This window comes from Sorghum bicolor, chromosome 2 (assembly GCF_000003195.3).
Source record: "Sorghum bicolor cultivar BTx623 chromosome 2, Sorghum_bicolor_NCBIv3, whole genome shotgun sequence".
Classification (NCBI taxonomy): domain Eukaryota; kingdom Viridiplantae; phylum Streptophyta; class Magnoliopsida; order Poales; family Poaceae; genus Sorghum; species Sorghum bicolor.
This window is the reverse complement of record NC_012871.2, coordinates 65,612,314-65,631,713: the sequence shown is the minus strand read 5'-3', so window position 1 is coordinate 65,631,713 and position 19,400 is coordinate 65,612,314. Positions and strand designations below refer to the sequence as shown.

Below are 19,400 nucleotides of genomic sequence, written 5' to 3'. Positions count from 1 at the left end.
AAGTTGCAACCCTCTTCCTCACTTTCACTCTACTCTTCCTCGTCTCCTCCACGGTCAATCGGTTGATCTGAAGGCGGCGGCGGCGGCGGCGGCACTCCGAGCTCTCACGACATGGCGATGCGGTTGGCGGCGGCCGCCGCGTTCGTGCGGCGCCTGGTGCCGGCTCGCCCACCAGTACCCGTCCTGGCGGCGGCATCTACGGCGGAGGCGGAGGCGGTGACGTGCGGGCGCGGGGACAAGAAAACCAAGCGCGGGAAGCGGTTCAAGGGCTCCTACGGCAACGCACGGCCCAAGCGGGAGAAGAAGATTGAGCGCATCAAGGACCGCGTCGAGGTGCCCCGCTCCACACCCTGGCCCCTCCCCTTCAAGCTTATCTGAGTGGGGACTCCCCTCCGCCCCGCCCCCCTCCCCTCGGTTCGCGAGGGTACCTAGGGTTTACTGCAACAGTTGCTGCTACTTCACCGATTCCAATTAGCTTGCACGCCTGCACGGGCGTGTGTTTGCTTTGTTTTTAGTTGTTTCTCAATTGTGTGGTGTCAGATATGTACTGTCGAACTGCTGTGGTTCAACTTTGACCAATGCAATGTCCTTTTGGATGGAAGTGAAATATGTTTCTGTTCCATCATTCTGTTAGTGTATGCATAATTGGAAAATGAATTGATCGTTTATTCATCAGCAGTTAATGATGTTCTCCACGCCTGTCAATAAACAGTTGTTGAAGGATATCAGCTTAGATCGGATTCTCTGTTTGTAGTTCTACTGTCTTCACTTAGTTCAGTCACATGCCATTCATAATGAAATGGCAAAAACTGCCAAGTATATATTTCTAATATGAACCCCCCCCCCCCCCCCCCCCCCAAATTATAGGTGTCTTGAATTTCAAGGTGTTCAAGGTACATGTGCCTGTACTGTAATTTCTTTGTAAAATTATAACTTACTCAATGAACATCTTATTTGCATGTCCTGTGTTACAGGGTTACTATCCAAGCAAAAAGTTCCTCCCCAAGTCTTCTCACTTGTTTCCCTTCTGCTGTTCTTCAAAGCGTCCCAAATTCTCTTATATTTTTATCATATCATTTGCTCGCTCTAATCCCAGAATTCATCCGATCAAAGCTGGGATACAAGGGTTTTATTAAATATGCATACTTTCTTCCACTGAAACATCCACTCTCTGCCCCCTCAAGTAGCTAAACTCTTTCTAAATAATGTTGTAAAACAATCCTCTCTGACAGAGACAATATCTTTACCAGTGCTTTGTGGACTGTATTGTTCAACCTCCTTGGCACTAAACTGCAGCTCAGTGTACTGCTTATCGTTCCCAAACCAATAACCCAATAGCCAGACTGAGTGTATCAATCATTTATTCTTGTGCCGACGGTGTTTTTGCACACAAAATTTCATTATACATGGCACTTCGGTGTTCTCTGTCAAGGTATTATATTTGGTTTTGAACTGCCACAAGGGTATGTTCCTCTTTTCTCTGAAAGCACACATAGGTGACTTCTGATACGCTACAGGAACGAAAACTGTTTCCAGATTTGCTGTTAAGGGCTCAAAACAAGATGAAACTATGTGCTATTTAGAACATGTCTGGTTTTCACTTCCTAGTTGGAGAAAAGATTTAGCTCAAGCTTCAGTCTTATGCTCGACCCTTGGTTGGCCACCATCCATTCCCCAATTTGGTTAGTCACCATCTTAAAATGTATTGGACCGTCTACTTACAAATGTGGCCTCAGCCTTGTCGCACTAACATACATGGAACAACAGCCTGTTATGCTTGGCGGGCTGGCCTGCTGGCCTGACAAGGCTGTTACCTAGCTTCTGATACCCATCATCATCCTTTCTGTTCCTCCTTTCCCGAGCTGAGCTTGAGCCCATGTGCAGTTCTAGTGTTTGTTTAGCCAATGTGTAAATGCTACAGAAATGCCAATTACATAGTTTTTGAGGTATTTGGCCAATTAAATGGGATGCGTTATACTCGGCCTTGGTAAGCCTCAGCTTTTATTCTCAGCCTTAGCGGGACTGCGTGTATTTACTTCTAGGTGGTGAGTTGGTGACCAGCATGTGTAGGCACCGAACTAGCATTGTTGAGATCAAGCTCAGCCACATAGGCGAGAAAAAAGCAGTATGTGGCTACGAAGAATTGCACGCACATGGCCTATCCTGTTTGTAAGCCCTTTAGGGCATGATTGGTTGCCTGTGTTAACCCAAGACTGTATTGGGTCTAAGCCAAGTTAGCCCAGCCCAGTATAAATGTATGCAATTATTTGGGGTTTGATTGCCCGAGTTGCATTTGGTAAGATTATGTTAGATTGGCTGACTTGTATTGCATGAGGTCATCTCCTTGTTCTTGTGGTGAAATTAAAATATATTCACTTCCACCTTCCCACCTCCATCTTAGCTTGCACCACCTCGTCTTCGTTGTCGCTTCCTCGATGCCCATCCATCTGTGCTGCCATCCTACCCGTACCTCGCTACACACTGGTGCTGTTAGTGTGGCCACATCACTCACGACAGAGGCCCCCGCATGCTATGTTGGGATGTATTAGGATCCTACTACTACTGCTCGGGGGCAACAACAGCGAGATCCCTATGATCCGCCTCTACATTTACAATATTGATGAGGTTGACCTGGACCTCAGGTCCTCAACCGTGTCAAGGGCCATGGGGGCTCGCTACCTGTGGTTGCCAGATCTGTGGGGGCCACAATGTGTTGGAAAGTGTCAAGGTGGCGTGGTGGGTGCCAGGAGGGGTGGCGAAGGGAGGGGGTACTTGGGAACACGGTGGAGGTCAGCCATGGTAAGGGGCCTGGGAGTTTGGGACGATGTAAGCAGTGGAAATGGAGACATAAGGTTGCTTCAACCTTCTGGACCCATGGTTTGTGCAAGATTACACAAGCTAGCACAATCAATTTTGGCATGGTCCATTATGCAGGTTTGGAGCCTGCTTCTGCACTCCCGTTCGGTTTCCAGGGAACGTTACCTGGAACTGATTCCTAGCCAGATTGCTTGCCAAATTTATTTTATATAGCCTTTGACCAGCTGGAATGATTCCTGGGTGGATTCCGGGCTAACCGAACGGGCCCAGCCTGCTTAAGGCCCAATTTGAGTAACCAAATATTACGTGCTTGCCACTGGATAGGCCCTAATGAAAGCAACCAATTACAACCTTAGGGTTCCTCTCTTCCATTTTCCACCCACAACCACTCCTCATCGTCCAGCCGCCGCCACCGCCACCGGTTTGTTCTCCATTGCATGCCAGCCCAGCTGCTCATGTGCGACCTGGATCCTCACTCCTCAGTGAGCCTGCAGGTCTAGCTCTCCTCCACCACTTTTTTCTTCGGCTCTTCACCATTCCTCCAGCTCTCACCTCCAATCAGCCCAGATCTGAGACTCGAGCTCCAGGTATTTTTGTTCATCCTCCTCTTGTAGACTCTAGTGCTTGGTGTGTTGTGTTCTTTGTCGTGCTGCTCTATGAATTCTTGTGCTAATTCTCTATTGATTGATTTTCATTGTAGCAACTAGTTTGCGCTCTACCTTGTGTGCATTCTGTGCTGGCCTATGCTTTTGTGCTCTGCTCTGCTCAGTTTGTTGTGGTTGTGTGCTATCTAAGGATGAAAACGGAACGGAAATATTCCGTACCGACCGCTTTCGTTTTCTACATTATGATATCGTTTTCTATATTATGAAACTGTTTTCGAATTTTGTCAAACATAAAAATTTGTCAGTTTCAGTTGGTTTCACAACCATTTTTATTCTTTTTTTGTACTCTTTAATTGCTAAAATATAGAAATATTCCGTACCGACCGCTTTCGTTTTCTACATTGTAATTCCGTTTTCGACCGTTTCCGACCGTTTTCATCCTTAGTGCTATCAGACACAAATCATTTTGTGGTGAGATTAGAGCTGGCCCTGAACTGTTATGGCAGTTATTAATATGAATCGTTGGCTAATGAATTTGAGGACAATGAAATTTTGAAGTAGAAATCCTAATAGTTATGCCCCATATCTCATAATCAGTTTCTCACTTCAAAATATGGTATGAAACATGCCATCTATGGTTATATGTTTGCGCATATCCTTGAAGTCCTTGATGCTACCATGCTATATTGCAAACTGTGTAGTTGCTGTCTAGATATCCTAAACATTAAACAATGGGTGTTTAGTACTTTAGTGTCTAGGGGAATGCATGTAGTTTGCTCTGCTGCCCCCAGTTTGTAGCATGTATCTCTTCTATTTCTTGCCGGAATTCGTCGTGTAAAATACACCGGTGGTCCTCGAACTTTTTCTGTGGTTCACTTAGGTACATGGACTCTCAAATTGAATTGCCATGTTTCTACATTTTTCAAGTGGTTCACTTGAGGTCTATTGGTGCCTATTCAGTTTCTCCCCCTTTTGCAATTTGAGGTGATTTAGGTGAGTTTGGGAAGAGACCTCCTTTATGCAATATGATTATATTTTGGCTCGATCAAGGGTTATATTGAAGCACAATATATTTCCTATTGTATACTTGATGTGTAGAAATAGTTGCATGTGGTATAAGTGTTGTATGTCTTGGATTGATTAATGTATCTGTTTATGCATGGGGTTTCTGCAAACTTTTTTTGCAAATGGACTTGTTTCATGAATTGAGAATATTTGGAATATCATGAAACAGCTAGCATGTCAATAAGAACTGGTTACATTTTGTTGTATAGTTGGGCATTTCAGAATGGAAGATGTAGAATTTTTCCCTGTTTTTTATGTAGATGGATTGTTTACTATGCTTTAAGGCACTGTTAATAAAAATTTGGGGAGTTTGGAAAAAGGAAGAGAGATGTACAATTGTTTTTGAATCCTCAGTGTTTCGGTGATCTGGTTGTTTGGTTTGGTGCAAGTTCATATGTGGAGTGAAGGATGAGGAACTAGCAATGGAGTTGGCATGAGTCAAGATGTATAGGCAGCTTGGTTAGGGTTTACCTATTGCATGGAGGTGGTGGTTGGCTGCACCTTGCCTCCTGCCTTCGTAAAAGGTTGCCTGGCAAAGATTTGTGATCAAAAGCAAACAAACTTGCCCTTCAATCGCAGTTCTATTAAATTGGTAATAAATGTAAATTCCCAATATATTTCTTGAAATGGAAAGTATGCATTATGCATTACTACAAGATGGATTCACAAGCAATTAAGTTTTTCTGAACTTTTACCAGTATATGTAAACAAACTTCTATACTAGGCAGTTGAAATGGATAGATCATCTTCGATAACATTATCCGGTTAATTTTACTTTCTTGTTATATGGTTGGTAAAACACAACTGATGATGACCATGCTTTGCTGTTTCTGGGTAGTGACTAACACACTTAGAAAAAAGCTATATGTTTGGTACATGCTATTTTTGCAAATGAAATTTACTTTTTAGGATTGTTAAACAGAGTTCTGGACTTTGGGATTTCTTTTGGTTATCTTTTGTGATGCATTCGTATTAGTAGTAAAGGTATATGTTGCAGTACAATATATATTTCTTTATTTGGAAGAGTTCTTTGGATGCCAATATTTTATTAAAATTTTCCCAACTCAGTTCATAGTCAGTTCATTATTTCTTCATTCCACCAAATCTGATCGAAATTGTTTGTATGGCAGGAAACATGAGGCAATCAAGCTGCCTTAGAACTGCTTATGAATCCTGTAACAATGTAAGACTCGGTTATACCAATTATCAATCAAGAATTCTTCCACAGGATTTGATAAATGAGCTGCCAGAAGCTTGCATAGCTGAAATATTCAGGCATGTGGAAAACCCAGAAGATCGGCAGTCATGTGCCTCTGTCTGTTGGAGATGGGCCAACATATTGGTCTCTCAGCGGCCAAACTTTTGGGGCCCCTTCAGCGTTCATCAAGCCGTTCACCCTTGCCTGCATATGTCTAATGTTGATGACGTCAAGCTTGCAGCGGCTGTTGTTGACATAGGCACAAGGGATGTGGTGACTGATCTTGATCTTCGTTGTGTGCCATGTGGGGCTGTTGTTGATGGAGTTCCACGGCTCACTGATAGTGCTATCCGTTTTGTAACCAGTGCATGCCGCAATCTGAAGTCAGTTTGTCTTGTTGACTGTGTCTCTCTCACGGATGAAGCTGCCAGGATCATTGCTTCAAACTGCCCTGCATTAGAAAATCTCGTTATGTTACAGTCTTCAATCAGTGATGATGGTCTTTCTCAGGTTGCTAAGCAATGCAGAAACCTGAAGTTCCTCCATATTGAAGGGTGCTTGTCCATAACTGAGGCGTCTCTAAGAGCCCTTGTGCAGTATGCCAAGAGACTTGAGTCTCTTACCCTGGGAAGCTGCCCTCAGATTGGGCAAGATGCCATCTTGTTCTTACTGATGAACCAACCTTATCTGGACAAGCTTGAGCTCAAGGGTATGATGGCTGGAGAATCACATATGAATTTTGCTAGACAATCATCAGCCCTCCATCATTTATGCTTATTTCGTCAGCTCTCTAGCCTCATCCTGGTGAAATGCCCAGGTTTACGGAACCTGGGCATGCTTAACTTTGCTAGAATTCACTTTCGATTGCTACGACATTTGGTAATTGATGACTGCAGGGGAGTAACAGAACTTGGCTTGATGTGGCTGTTAGGCAATGCCATGAATCCCACTAAGCTTAAGACCATTAAACTTGTCAAGTTCTATTTTTTTACATATGAAGCTGCAATAGAAGTTATGTCCTTGATCAGCAGAACAATTGAATCGATAATTATGGATTCATGTGATTTTGGCACGATGATGCCACACTATCTTAATGAAGCTGTGGCCTGTAAGTGTCCCAAGCTGAAGGTGATCAGTATGGAGCACTGTGAGAGAACTATGGAGCTCTTCTTGTTATGGGTCAACAAGGTGTGTCGTGGGCTTAAGGAACTTAGGCTCGTTGGCTTTCCAGCACATGGACAGTCTTATGAGATGCAACACATTTTACACGGCATCCTGCACAGGAATGGGGTCACAAAGGTTGAACTGCAATCCTACCATTTAACAGACAGGCATGTTTGCATTGTAGCTCAATCATGCCAGGGAGCTCTGCAGGAACTTATATTGGGTGAATGCCCGAACATCAAGGGCAACTTTGTTGTGTATCTCAGAGAGTCTTGCCCCAATCTAATCAAGTTGACCCTGAATCATATTCAAATCAGTGATGTCCAAATCAGGATTCTTATGCTTGTAGGATTTCACCATCTTGAGGAGTTTAGTTTAATGGAGTGCCCCTGGATCACTGACAGGTTACTGGATATCTTACATGCATCAACCTTGCCCAACCTGAAGAGAATCAATTTGTCAGGTTGCCCTAATGTCACCCAGCAGGCTGTTGACTATTACCAGCGTCGCTGGGAAATCGAATACTAAGGGAGCTGAACCTACAGAAGAAAAATAAACTTGGCTGCGTGCTTCTACTTGCAGCTAATATCTGGTAGAGTCATCGTAAACTTAGATTTCACCTTTGAACTTGTGTCGGCTGTTTTGTGGAACCAAAGTATGTGGTATCGTACTTGACAATGTCGGTCCTGTTGCTACTTATGTTCACAGCTCCTCTGAGATGCTGTGCTGCTTTTGTCTCCGATTTATATTTCTGGTAGGGTCATCGTAAACTTAGATTTCACCTTTGAACTTGTGTCGTCTTGACAATGTTGGGGTCCTGTTGCTGCCTATGTTCACAGCTCCTCTGAGATAATGTGCTGCTTTTGTTTTCCGGTTTATATTTCTGGACTGGTGCGGTGCTGGACTGCTAGTTCTGTTTTGTCCAATAAAGATGTAAAAGTCGGCCAGATGAAATTTATAAACCTGTGACTGCTCACTACAGAGGTGCTCGACAACCCCGTACTTATTTTTTGTTCTGATGTCTGGCAACACCATCAATAGTTTCATTTGATTTGTGTGGCAAGTCGATCAAAACGCGTTGAACACGGTGAAAGTGCCCATTTTATCTTGTTTCAGTGTGAAGTCTGATTTTTCAGGTGGTGAGATCATGTCAGGCAGAGTTGACAGGGCTTTGACCTCGACGCGGCGGCTACATTAGGCAATTAGCTTATTACCTACATCTTGACAGCCATTCCATAGTGTTTTTCTATCTCAACAAATTAACGAATAGTATTTTCAGCCATCGCTTATCAATAAGCGTGTGGTAGAAGCAAAAGTGCTAGCCCTTCTGTGTGCGCAGCCCACCTAGATCTGTTGGTCCGGTCCGGTCCGGTCCGGTGTCATGCTCTTGGATTTATGCCTATCCATCAGGCTGCCGTCAGGCAATGGATCGGACGACGGTGAGCAGTGCCTGATCGTGACAAGCGAGCGACCAGAAAATTCTTATAGGGGGCGTTTGGTTGGCTGCACCAGCCCTCAGCCAGGCTCTCCGCGTGCGAGAACAGACATTTATTTGGTTGGCATATCTGTTGAGCCAGGCTCCACGCGTGCAAAAAGCCTCCCGCAGCCAGGCTTTGCTGAAACGCAGAAATCGGCTGTTTTTGTTGGACCTGGCTCACCTCATGCGAGCAAACACTGAACCATGCATGATGTGTGAGATAGAGATACGTGAACACGGTGAACCAAACAGATGTTGTTGTTGGCCTAGCTGTAGTGATCCAGGTAACCAAACAAGATGTTGTCGCATGCATAGAGCCTGACCAAAGCTGGCCTGGCTAGCTCTGTACGAGCAGGCTCTACCGAGCAACGAACCAAACAGCCCCATAAGCTCCTTCATCCAGTCTCCAGATCTTGCTCGTAGTAATCTCTGTGCTCCTCGGAGCAAGCAAAGCATAGGGAAGCTACATGACACTTGATCATGGCGCTGTGCAGGAGTCACCGGTTTCAAGGAATCACAGCATATCTGTCATGGGTAGGGATGAAAATGGTACGGATATTTTCCGATCGTATTCGAAACCGAATTCGTTTAGAGGGGTTTAGATCTGTCCGTATTCGAGTCCGAATATTCAACATCCGATACCGTATCCGTATCCGAATACTTAAATCGTATATTTATAATGTCGACATCCAATCATATCTTATCCGTCAGGATTGATATTATCCGTATTCGAATCCGAATTCGACCAAAAATATAAAAACAAATATGGTATCGATGATATCCGTCCGTATCCGATCCGTTTTCATCCCTAGTTCATGGGAATTCAGGTACAGGCAGCACTGTTCAGCGTTCGCCAACCATGATCGTCCTCTCCCTGAAGGCTTGGCGTTCTCGAGCGATGGCGATGAGATCACGGACGAGTCAACCACAGATTCAGATTGTCCCCGTCGATCCGTCTGTGCGGAGCGGAGCCCGCGTTGACTGTTGCTGTTCATCCCAGGGCTTTGTCCTGGTCGAAGAAACCACATATATCTACGCTGCCTGTCCTAAAGGATCACGACGTCCGTCCACGACAGACAAAATAAACCAGAGAAAAAGAAAAGTCTCCCTACGCTAGCAGCTTCACGGGGTAAAGGATCGGATCGGTCGATCGTTTACCACCAGCAGATTTACCTTGCCAATTCACAAGCACGGTGATGGTTTTCAGTTTATTCTTCTCTAACAATATATATCGAGTCCGAGGGTTTATATACAACTTTTCTGATCCTATAGAACGTCGTTAAAGGCTTAAGGCTAGCTTGGTATATTAAAATTTTTCCTCTATCTTAATATAAAGGCACATAGAACTATTGACCGATCGAGAAAAACAATATTGGCTAGAACAATGTTTTTCAGGAAAAGAACAATATTTTTTCCTCACAATATTTTAGCATAGCATCATCAAGCCGAATTTCAGCGCAACCATGCCGACCAATCATCGGTTGCTTTTTTTAAAAGGCAGGCTGTAGTGCTCGTTGCAGATAGAGCAACTACAATGTATATGGACTAGTTGGTGTATATAAACAAATTTTGCGTCAGTAGACTATAGTTATTATTGTTGCCATAATGTATATGAACTGAGTAGTCCATATGAGAGACGAGGGAGAGAGAGAGTAAGTAGAGAGAAGAATAATTTGTTTATTCCTTATAGACAGTTCATAGGACTATGAATATCTTTACATATGGACTGCTCTATGAACCATTTTTATAATGTTTCAGCTAGTTGATAGATAATATTCTAATATTTATAGATTACACTTTTTTTAATATTGTAGTTGCTCTTACAACACATGATGGCATGTATGAATTACTATGATGACGATATATGTATCTCGCCAGCCATACGGTTCAGTGAAGAAGCCAATCGGGGACCGGAGATATTCGTTCGCTAGCTACAGAATTGCTACGGCGATCAGCATGGAGAGCAGTGCCCACTGCCGGATGCCGGTGGCGGTGACCTCACAATAGATGTACTGTTGCTAGCTAGTATAGGCACGTAGAGCTAGGCAGCTAGATGCCGGCGGCGGCGTACGTAGCGCAACCTCACACGCAACTCCGGTGTCCGGCAGGGGGCAGCTGCAACTGCAAGCGCCAGCACTGTAGCGGCTACATGCGTCTGTACTCCCGGAGCAAAATTTCTAGCCGCAGCGCAGCACTGCATGGGTCCATGGTCCGGCGGCCAATCCGGGAAGGAAAGGTGGGTGGAAGCTGGGAGAACGGAGCGGGGCCAACCGGGAGGGGACGGCCAGACAGCGCCCAGCGGAGGCCAAATCCCTGCACTGTTGACGCCGACAGGTGACGGGATCGGGATGCGTGTACGTGGTAGCGCCGTGGCCCTTGTCCCTTGTCGATTCCGCGCTCGCGGTCGCGGCGGGCGTCGATCCGTCCATCGATCGAGAGAGAGGCGGCCATGCCGATCGAGGCGCTGTAGCGCTAGTACACAGTACGTGTCGCTGGCCGTGGCCGATCCCTCGCCTCTCGTTCGCTCGCTGGCCTGGCCGCGCGCCCGCTGCGGAGCGGAGCTGCCTGCCCCCTCTCGCGCCGCCCCGGCCGGCCATGCCTCGCGTGATATCACCAGTAGGCCACCACGCGGCCGGTCCGATGCCGATGGATCGGCCGGCCGGCGTAGCAGGAGGAGGGCCCCCGCCCGTGGAGCGCCGTGCGGCGGCATTCATATCGGGTAGGTTCTTGTTCGCCGCTATCCACTCCAGTCTAGTTTTGCTTATTCGCCCGACGAAAACGACGGGATAAGTTTGCATTGGATCGACGAGCTCATTATTAATTTGATTGATCAGCGGCTACGTGCGTATACCCTGCCCGAACATAATTCGTCTTATGCACAATTAAAGACACGTTCAAACGTAGTAGACCATAAACCACATATATAAACCCGGCCCGGCTTTGAAAAAAAACTCTTAGCTGTCTAATGAAATGACAGGGAAATTCAGACAGACCCACATGAATAGAAAATGCAGACCCAGTCCGACGTTGCACCTGAACGTAATTTCCTATGCATTCATCCTATTTGCAAACTGCAAGAAAGGCGAAAGGCCTCTATTCAGTCAACGATAGGTAACTTATCAAGACACGAAAATCCGAAGGGCCATCAAAGTCGGCAGAACTTGATAAGATAGTAACCGGGAAGGGATCAACGATAACCACTACTAGCTGGTTGTTTAGGCCGGCGGGTCAGTGGCCTCGCAAGGGCCAGGCCAGGTGTGTCAGACTTTGCTGCCGAGCGAGAACGAGCGATCACACACACACACACGCGCGCGGTCCACACAAAAGTCGCCAGCGGCACCGGAAAAGGAGGACACCTGGATGACATGTGCAGGAGGCTGATAACACCGCTGGCTGGCTCGCGCCTCCCTGTCCAATTCCACCGCGCCATCTGGGCCTTGTTTAAATCTCCAAATATTTTGCAAAATGTTTCAGATTTTCCGTCGCATCGAATCTTACGGCACATGCATAAAACATTAAATATAAATAAAAAGATAACTAATTATATAGTTTCAATGTAATTTGCGAGTTAAATTTTTTAAACCTAGTTAGCCTATAATTGAATAATATTTGTCAATACAAACGAAAGTGCTACTGTTCACATTTTTGTAAAAAAAAATTCAAGTAAACAAGGCCCTGCTCGCTGTCTTTGTTAGGATATAGACGCGATGCTGATAAGTCATGACTAAAAATATTATTTGTTAATTTATTATAATTAAAAAAACACTATTAAATATTAGCAGATCAAGTGAATATGCTCGGAGAGCTTTCGTGACCGTGTCTATAGCTCTATATAGGTGCCGCCACCGTAGCCTAGCCACGACAGTACTCGCGCACGTACCTGTACGACGCGTCGTACTGTGCATAACCGTGATGCGTGTATGACTGTGCGGTGTACTCCGGAGCCCAAAAATGTACGCCGCTGATTTCTGCAAACGCTGACAAGTTGGGTGACGCCGTTTGCAAGCACGTACGTACGTAGTACGTTTCTTTGGGCAGCGAAGACGCGAGCGTCGTCGTTCGGCTCCGCAGAACGAAACAGCAGCTAGCGCCCGCGGAATCGAAACAAGGCCCTGGTGACACCCCTCCGGCCCGGTGGGCGCGGGCGGCGCGCGGGCGTCTCGTGGTCTCGTTACTCGTGATCGAGCACGCCACGCGCACCGCAACCTCCGCTCGTCACGGCCGCCGGCCCCGGCCAAATTCAGCGCAACGGCCAACGGCAGCGCGTCGTTAACCGCCGCCGCGCGCGCGCGAGGTCACGCACACACTCCACGGTGTGCCACACCAGCCGCCCGCCGCGCAACCACCACGACGGAAACATCCCCGCGCGCGGCGCGCTCCCCGAGGGCTCGGGCGGCGGCACGGCAGGTACTAGAGCTCCGCCACTGCCCGCCCGACACGTCCCTTCCACCGGAGCGCCCTGCCCCATCTCCCCAACCAACCAGCCAACCCCGCGCACGCAACACAGCGCAACGGAGCGCAGGAACGCGACGCCACGCGGGCATTTTTTTTTTTTAACCTTATCCCCGCCCCGCCGCGCCCCGTACGCACGTCTCCCTCCGCACCAACCGGGTCGGCGACCTCGCACTCTGCCAGTGCCAACGCCCAACAAGGTGGCAGTGGCACGCCCCGCCCCGCCCGCGCGCGGCGCCGTAACAAACACCACTTGCTCGCACGCACCGGTAAAAATCGCCGCGCGCGTGGCGCGGGCGCCGATATATACGTGGCCGCCACCGGCATGCGAGCTGGCGCTGGCCTCTGTCTCCGGCTTTGAACAGAGAGGGGGAGGAGCGAACGAGACTGGGCGAGGGAGGGATAGGGATCGGAAGCGAATTCCCGGCCTCTGTCTGCCCCGCGACAGCGACGCGCGGGCGCGGGGCCGCGCGGCACAGCGCTCGCTCGCTAGCTAGCTATAGAGACCAGGGGGGGAGGAGACTGGAGAGGGACAGGCCGCGCGCGCGCACGCCACCGCGCTCCATTGGCCACGCCGTTGCCATCAAGGCGATTAAACTAGTCGATCTCGCCCAGCTCGCCTTCGCCTGTGATCGATCGGGCTAGCTGCTGCCTCCCTTCCGTTCCTCCTCCTCCTCGTCTTGCCCAGCAGGCAGCAGCCTACTACTAGCTACTTCAGCGAGCTAGCTCGAGCTGAGGGAGTGAGCTCGTGATCCGAGAGGCGTGCGTGCGTGGCCATGGACGGCGAGGACGACGTGCCGGAGTGGATGATGGAGGTGGGCGGCGCTGGAGGCAAGGGAGGCAAAGGCGGCGGCGGCGGCGCGCTGGACAAGAACAAGAAGCGCTTCAGCGAGGAGCAGATCAAGTCGCTGGAGTCCATGTTCGCGACGCAGACCAAGCTGGAGCCCCGGCAGAAGCTGCAGCTGGCGCGGGAGCTCGGCCTGCAGCCGCGCCAGGTCGCCATCTGGTTCCAGAACAAGCGCGCGCGCTGGAAGTCCAAGCAGCTGGAGCGCGAGTACTCGGCGCTCCGCGACGACTACGACGCGCTCCTCTGCAGCTACGAGTCCCTCAAGAAGGAGAAGCACGCGCTCCTCAAGCAGGTCAGGATCGATGGTGCCAACCTCGTCGTCACTCATCTCCCATCCCTCTTTCGCGCGCGCGCCCCCCGTGTTGATCCGTTGCATATATGCTCTCAGATGATCATACATACATGTCCTCAAGTTCATTTTTTCCCCTAACGATCGATCGGTTCTTGAATGCGTTGCGTGCAGCTGGAGAAGCTGGCCGAGATGCTGCACGAGCCGCGGGGCAAGTACGGAGGCAATGCGGACGCCGGCGCCGGGGACGACGTGCGCTCGGGCGTCGGCGGCATGAAGGAGGAGTTCACGGACGCCGCCGGGGCCGCGCTCTACTCGTCCGAGGGCGGTGGCGGTGGCAAGTTCGCACACTTCACGGACGACGACGTGGGAGCCCTCTTCCGGCCGTCCGCGCAGCCGACCGCAGCTGGCTTCACGTCGTCGTCGGGGCCGCCGGAGCACCAGCCGTTCCAGTTCCACTCCTCCAGCTGCTGGCCATCGTCGACGACGGAGCAGACCTGCAGCAGCTCGCAATGGTGGGAATTCGAGTCCCTCAGTGAGTGATCGATCATACGACGATCACAAGCGGGTCACTCGGTTCAATTCCGTCCAAGCACGTAATTAAGGACGAATACGAGTTCGTAGCAGATCATCAGCACAGAGCGACGATGTACATAGCTTCAGTAGATCAAGGTCCAGGTCTGTCCATCAAGCAGTTTCTTTCTTCGATCTCGTCATCGATCATCATGCATGCAAAAGAATTTTTCTCTCCCACACGTCTTCCATCCTTGTCGTCGCTGTCAGATCATGTAATCCAGGAACATGTAGAGAAAGATCAAACGAGCTTATAGAGAAGGTCACATGCGAGCTAGTCAATTTTATATATTCGCCAAGCATGTTCAATGGCTGCTTTCTTGGTCCGTTCTTTCGCCCAAAGATAGTAGCAGATGAACAGCTAGCTAGCTATTAGATAGAGAGAACATGAAAGTACAGGTTGCAAAAAAGATGCCGACGTGGATGGAGAGATTCTTAATCGAGCAGGAGAGGGAGGGGAAGGGAATCGAACAGCAAGGCTCAGTACAGTACGGGGGGAGGGTACAGGGTGGCACAGATCACACAAGTAACATGCATGCAGCCATTCTTTTATGCACATGATAAGGAAGGCGCGTTGTTTAGCTAGGTCAAGCCGAAATGCATTGTATATTTATTTTTAATTTGATTGGTAAGAGATCTCTAGCTAGTGTAGTTTAGTGAGTTTAGTCTGGATCGCACTCATGTTAAGGGACGGCAAACCAAGGTACAACTGCAAGCAAAATTTGAATGAGCGTTCATCGAAAAAGAGAGGGAGGATAAAATACATTTTCAACCTCGAACTATAGTAGTTCAATTTTCAACATTAACTACTCTAAAATAAAAGTTATTCTCGCTTCCTAAGAGCTTATGACCGACTGTAAACGGGTTGAATCCTAGCTGGCAGAGAGATTAAAGGAGAGAGAATGCGGAGCGGACATCTGGTAAAACGCCGGTAGAGAATGCGGAGCGGACGTCTGGTAAAACGCCGGCTTGAAATGAGCGGTATGCGCAGGCGTATGTTCCCATTTGTTGTTCTCCTGCTCCACTTATTCTCCATTGGCTGCATGTGACTCTGCATACCGATGGCGCATTAAATGAAATGCCACGATGGGGTTTATTTCGCCCGCAGCGACCTGTGTCATTGCCCTTGCTCAAAGTTAGTTTTTTTACTTTGACCAATTATATATAAAAGAGTAATAACATTTATAATACATAATTAGTATCATTAGATAAATCGTTAAATATACTATCATAATAAATTTATTTAAAGATAAAAATATTGCACATATTTTTTAAAAATTTAATCGAAGTAGAGAAAATTTAACCAGCATGTATCCTATAACGTCATCTTTTAGAGGGTGTACTCTAAGGCTCCAACTATAAAAATTAGATAAATTTAATCCTCTTGCTGGTATCAATGGTGATTTTCTATTTTATAAAAATAATATCTAATTTATTTTCTAAAAACCCACAAACAATTTATTTGAAATCAAAAATATGAAAATTGTACCAATTTGTTTTCCAAAATTATATATACCTATTTATGATTTTTATATATAGTTATTTGAACTGATTTATTCATATTTCTATTGTGTTATTGCTTGTAGTCGTGTTTATTATTTATTTCAATTAAATATAAGTCATAACTCTATACAAATCACTATTGAACTTTATGTGTCACTTGAAGGTTGAAAATGTATTTTACCTGAAGAAAATACCAAAACGACTTCGGAGTTGCGGCAAACATATAAATATATCATATCGTGCACTACTCCCTCTTGCAAGCAAATTAAAGGAGCCAAGGCACACTCAAATAATTTTGATTGAAATATGATAAAGTTTGGTTTGCCAAAAGAAATGATTCGATAATATCGTAACTTATTGTGTATGGAAATATATATGTTTGGTACATGCGAGTGAAGTTTCCCGTTGTTAATTTATGTCACTTCTCGTTGCATTGACTGAAATTCAGATCGTGTAACGATCAACGGCGGACATGCGCGCTCATCCTCGTACAACAATCCCTAAGGAAGGGTTATGTTTCCGTGATTGTACTTGAATAAGCTTATGATTCGAGGCCGTGTCGCATCGAACGAGGGAACTGATGTTAAGTAAAATCATGCATGCTGGTTGATGCACGAGCACGACTCTGCCAACTCCATGTTGGATAGTCAATTTTTATCAATTCTAAACTTGGAACCTCGACGACTCCGTTGCAAATGAAGTCAACGCGTGACGCTTGACACTAAGATCGACCTCATCTGGTCTACCCTAGCCCTAATTTACCGAGACGTACGTACTTATCCTAGGTAGAAGCGACAAAACTTTTACCCCACAATAGTTATCCTAGGAGTCCTCCTGTCAGCGACCAGTGTACACATGCAAACGTGGTAAAAAGAGCTCTCAGCATTTTTTTTTTCTTAAAATAAACGTGGTAACTGAGCCTATTTTGCCAATGCTGATTTCGCCTTCTTCGCGAACAAGGAACAGGTTACACACTCGAGCAAGTTACTGCCGGTAATTAATATAAGACCAAATCACCCGCTGTTTGTTCGGACGCATACGCAACCCGTCGAATTCAAGCTGATTTATTCGGCGAGGCGGTCTCTTTCTCTCGCCCTCAGCTGCTGCCGCGCCGGCCCCATGGCATATAGTGACATGTCACACGGTGACAATTTAGAGTACTTTGATACTAGAATTCCAGGACCTAAAAAAAAAAGAATCCAGAGAAGGGTCTATATACAGGTTATATATATATTTGTATGAGGGGAGGCTCCAGAATATCACAGGCGCTTGTCGTGTTATCGTGAGGGTGGTTAGCGTTGCTTCCATCTAACCGATATGGGTTCCACTCAAACGTGACAGCTCATGATCCACGTATTATAAGCAACGCGTCCCTGTCAAAGCGAAAGGCCCCCCATCGGAGAAGGGGAAGGCCAGGCGGGAGCGGGAGAGATAATTTAATGCAGATTAGTGGCATGGATTTCCTAATCCAGCGACAAATGGAGCCACATGTACAGCCTGCTCTTGATCGAGTGAAAAGGTTTCTGGCGTAATCAGATGTACACGCGGCCGCCTTGGGTAATATATATAGCTTTTTTATTTTATTTGTTGAACCCACGATAGTAATATGCCTTGTACAGCTAATAACATCTACAGACTATATAGAGATGAATTATTAATCAGAGGATGCTGCAATACATTCAAATCAGAGAGGCTCGAACACGCAATTAGTATGACTCTCCCATTATAATAAGAGTGTCATCAGATGGCAATAGGTGTCGACGCTAAACAAGTTACGGAGCACTCACACAAGTAATGGGCGCACATGGTACGGCAACGTACAAGTAACACTGTTACTGCGGAGTACAGTTTAGCAAGGCATCAAACAACTGCTACAAAATTTTCTCATTCGTAAGTGGATACGATTACCACCTTCGACTTGTTTAGTGATCCATTACTTGCTAATTTATTGGTCAGGAATTTGTTCACTGATTAGAAGCTCCAGCGCCTTCGCGTTTGGAACAATCAATTCAAAGTATCAGAATGATCTTATAAAAAAAGAAAAGAAAATGATCTCAGCTATCCATATTTGGATGTACCCACTGAATATCTTTCAAAACAAACCCATGTCATATGGTTGCTCATGAGTCTTTCATACGTCTAAAAGATCCTCTGCATCTTTGATAAGTTTTTATATAGACTATATCTATTCGCAGCAGACATCAATGTCAAGCTTACTTCATCAGCTAAGCACAGTGACTATCACATTTTTTTTTTGAAGGGATTGATTACTCTCGTACTCACAATGCATGACAAAGATAAATCATCAAAAGGCAAATCAACCACCTACCTAAGCATAATGGCAACCATTTTTCAGTTATATTATTCAGGTGAGAGTAAAGAAACAATCACGAAAAAGGAAATCTATCCTATGTAGTATATAGGGTATAGGCTAATTCATGGAATTAATCTAGGGACAACTGCCAACTGGCTTAGCATGTGAACAGAGTACAAATTTGTACCCTGTATGTCCATTCTCTTGGGCCTCCAACCAAAAGCCCCCATCATGATCTTAGTGGGCTAAAATTGTACTCTATGGGGTGTTTGTGAGGGTAGTCAGCCTAGCTTGCTCGCTAGGCCCAGGCCATGTTAGACCAGTCCTAAATACTGCAACAACCCATGTTTGTCTTCCATTATGCAAAAAGTCCGGTCCAGATGAGACTGTGTTTGTGAACTATGTTAGAGCCGGGCCAACACAAAATACAACTATCTTGCTCTCCACTTGCCCCCTGTTATGCGCCGCGAGGAGCCTGGCTCCAAAACAACGTCTATCCCAAGCGTATCTCTAGAGCCAGGCTAAGAGAGCTGTTTTGACTGCAGGGGGCCAGGCTACGCGCTGGGCCAAGAAGTGCGTAAACACGCGCACTTGCAGCCCGGAAGCGCAGAGCCCAACTGAGCCACCCTCACAAACACCCTCTATGTGTCCATTCTCTTCGGCTCCGGCCGAAAACCTAGCCACGATCCTATCATGATCTTAGTGGGCTGGTAGCCCGTTACTCCATCAAATTCCAACGGCTAAATTCAGCCTACCAACGGTTGACCCGACGCTCTGTGTGTTTACATAAAGCTGCTACTCGTTGATAAGTTCCCTATAGCGCTCCCAGAGAAGGACATGAAAAGAAAATTGCACCCATAGAGAGTGCTATGCAAGCAGTTGGATAGATATGAGTTATGATTAGTCTCGTGATTTTGCTTATCGATCTCTCTTCTGCTCGTTACTGTGATCCGACCGCATCAGACGACCTCATGGTGTCGCACGTCGGCATCCCTGCGACGCCGTCGCATAAAACCTTTTTCCCCAACACGCCCCCGGAATTAGCGCCTAGCGGAGTTCTCGTACGGAGCAGGTCAGCCCAAGCGCAGAAGCAGCG

At 46.9% G+C, this 19,400-nt stretch overlaps 3 protein-coding genes across 3 annotated transcripts; all 3 read left to right on the top strand.

The window, feature by feature from the left end:
• Positions 15-691, top strand: LOC8054889 (30S ribosomal protein S31, mitochondrial). The gene has a single exon (XM_002462666.2). It carries the CDS (start codon positions 112-114, stop codon positions 376-378), a length of 267 nt encoding a protein of 88 aa, XP_002462711.1. The 5' UTR covers positions 15-111; the 3' UTR covers positions 379-691.
• Positions 892-7,828, top strand: LOC110433078 (EIN3-binding F-box protein 2-like). The gene is made up of 2 exons (XM_021454693.1): positions 892-3,404; positions 5,618-7,828. Exon 2 carries the CDS (start codon positions 5,623-5,625, stop codon positions 7,375-7,377), a length of 1,755 nt encoding a protein of 584 aa, XP_021310368.1. The 5' UTR covers positions 892-3,404; positions 5,618-5,622; the 3' UTR covers positions 7,378-7,828.
• On the top strand, positions 13,109-14,796 carry LOC8062073 (homeobox-leucine zipper protein HOX6). Its single transcript, XM_002462665.2, has 2 exons — positions 13,109-13,917; positions 14,089-14,796. Exons 1-2 carry the CDS (start codon positions 13,555-13,557, stop codon positions 14,455-14,457), a joined length of 732 nt encoding a protein of 243 aa, XP_002462710.1. The 5' UTR covers positions 13,109-13,554; the 3' UTR covers positions 14,458-14,796.

Bases quoted from the DNA above. Each gene is read 5' to 3' on its own strand.
- LOC8054889 (XM_002462666.2), top strand. From the start codon at position 112: ATGGCGATGCGGTTGGCGGCGGCCGCCGCGTTCGTGCGGCGCCTGGTG.
- LOC110433078 (XM_021454693.1), top strand. From the start codon at position 5,623: ATGAGGCAATCAAGCTGCCTTAGAACTGCTTATGAATCCTGTAACAAT.
- LOC8062073 (XM_002462665.2), top strand. From the start codon at position 13,555: ATGGACGGCGAGGACGACGTGCCGGAGTGGATGATGGAGGTGGGCGGC. The intron at 13,918-14,088 runs GTCAGGATCGAT...CGTTGCGTGCAG, and splicing joins AGCACGCGCTCCTCAAGCAG to CTGGAGAAGCTGGCCGAGAT.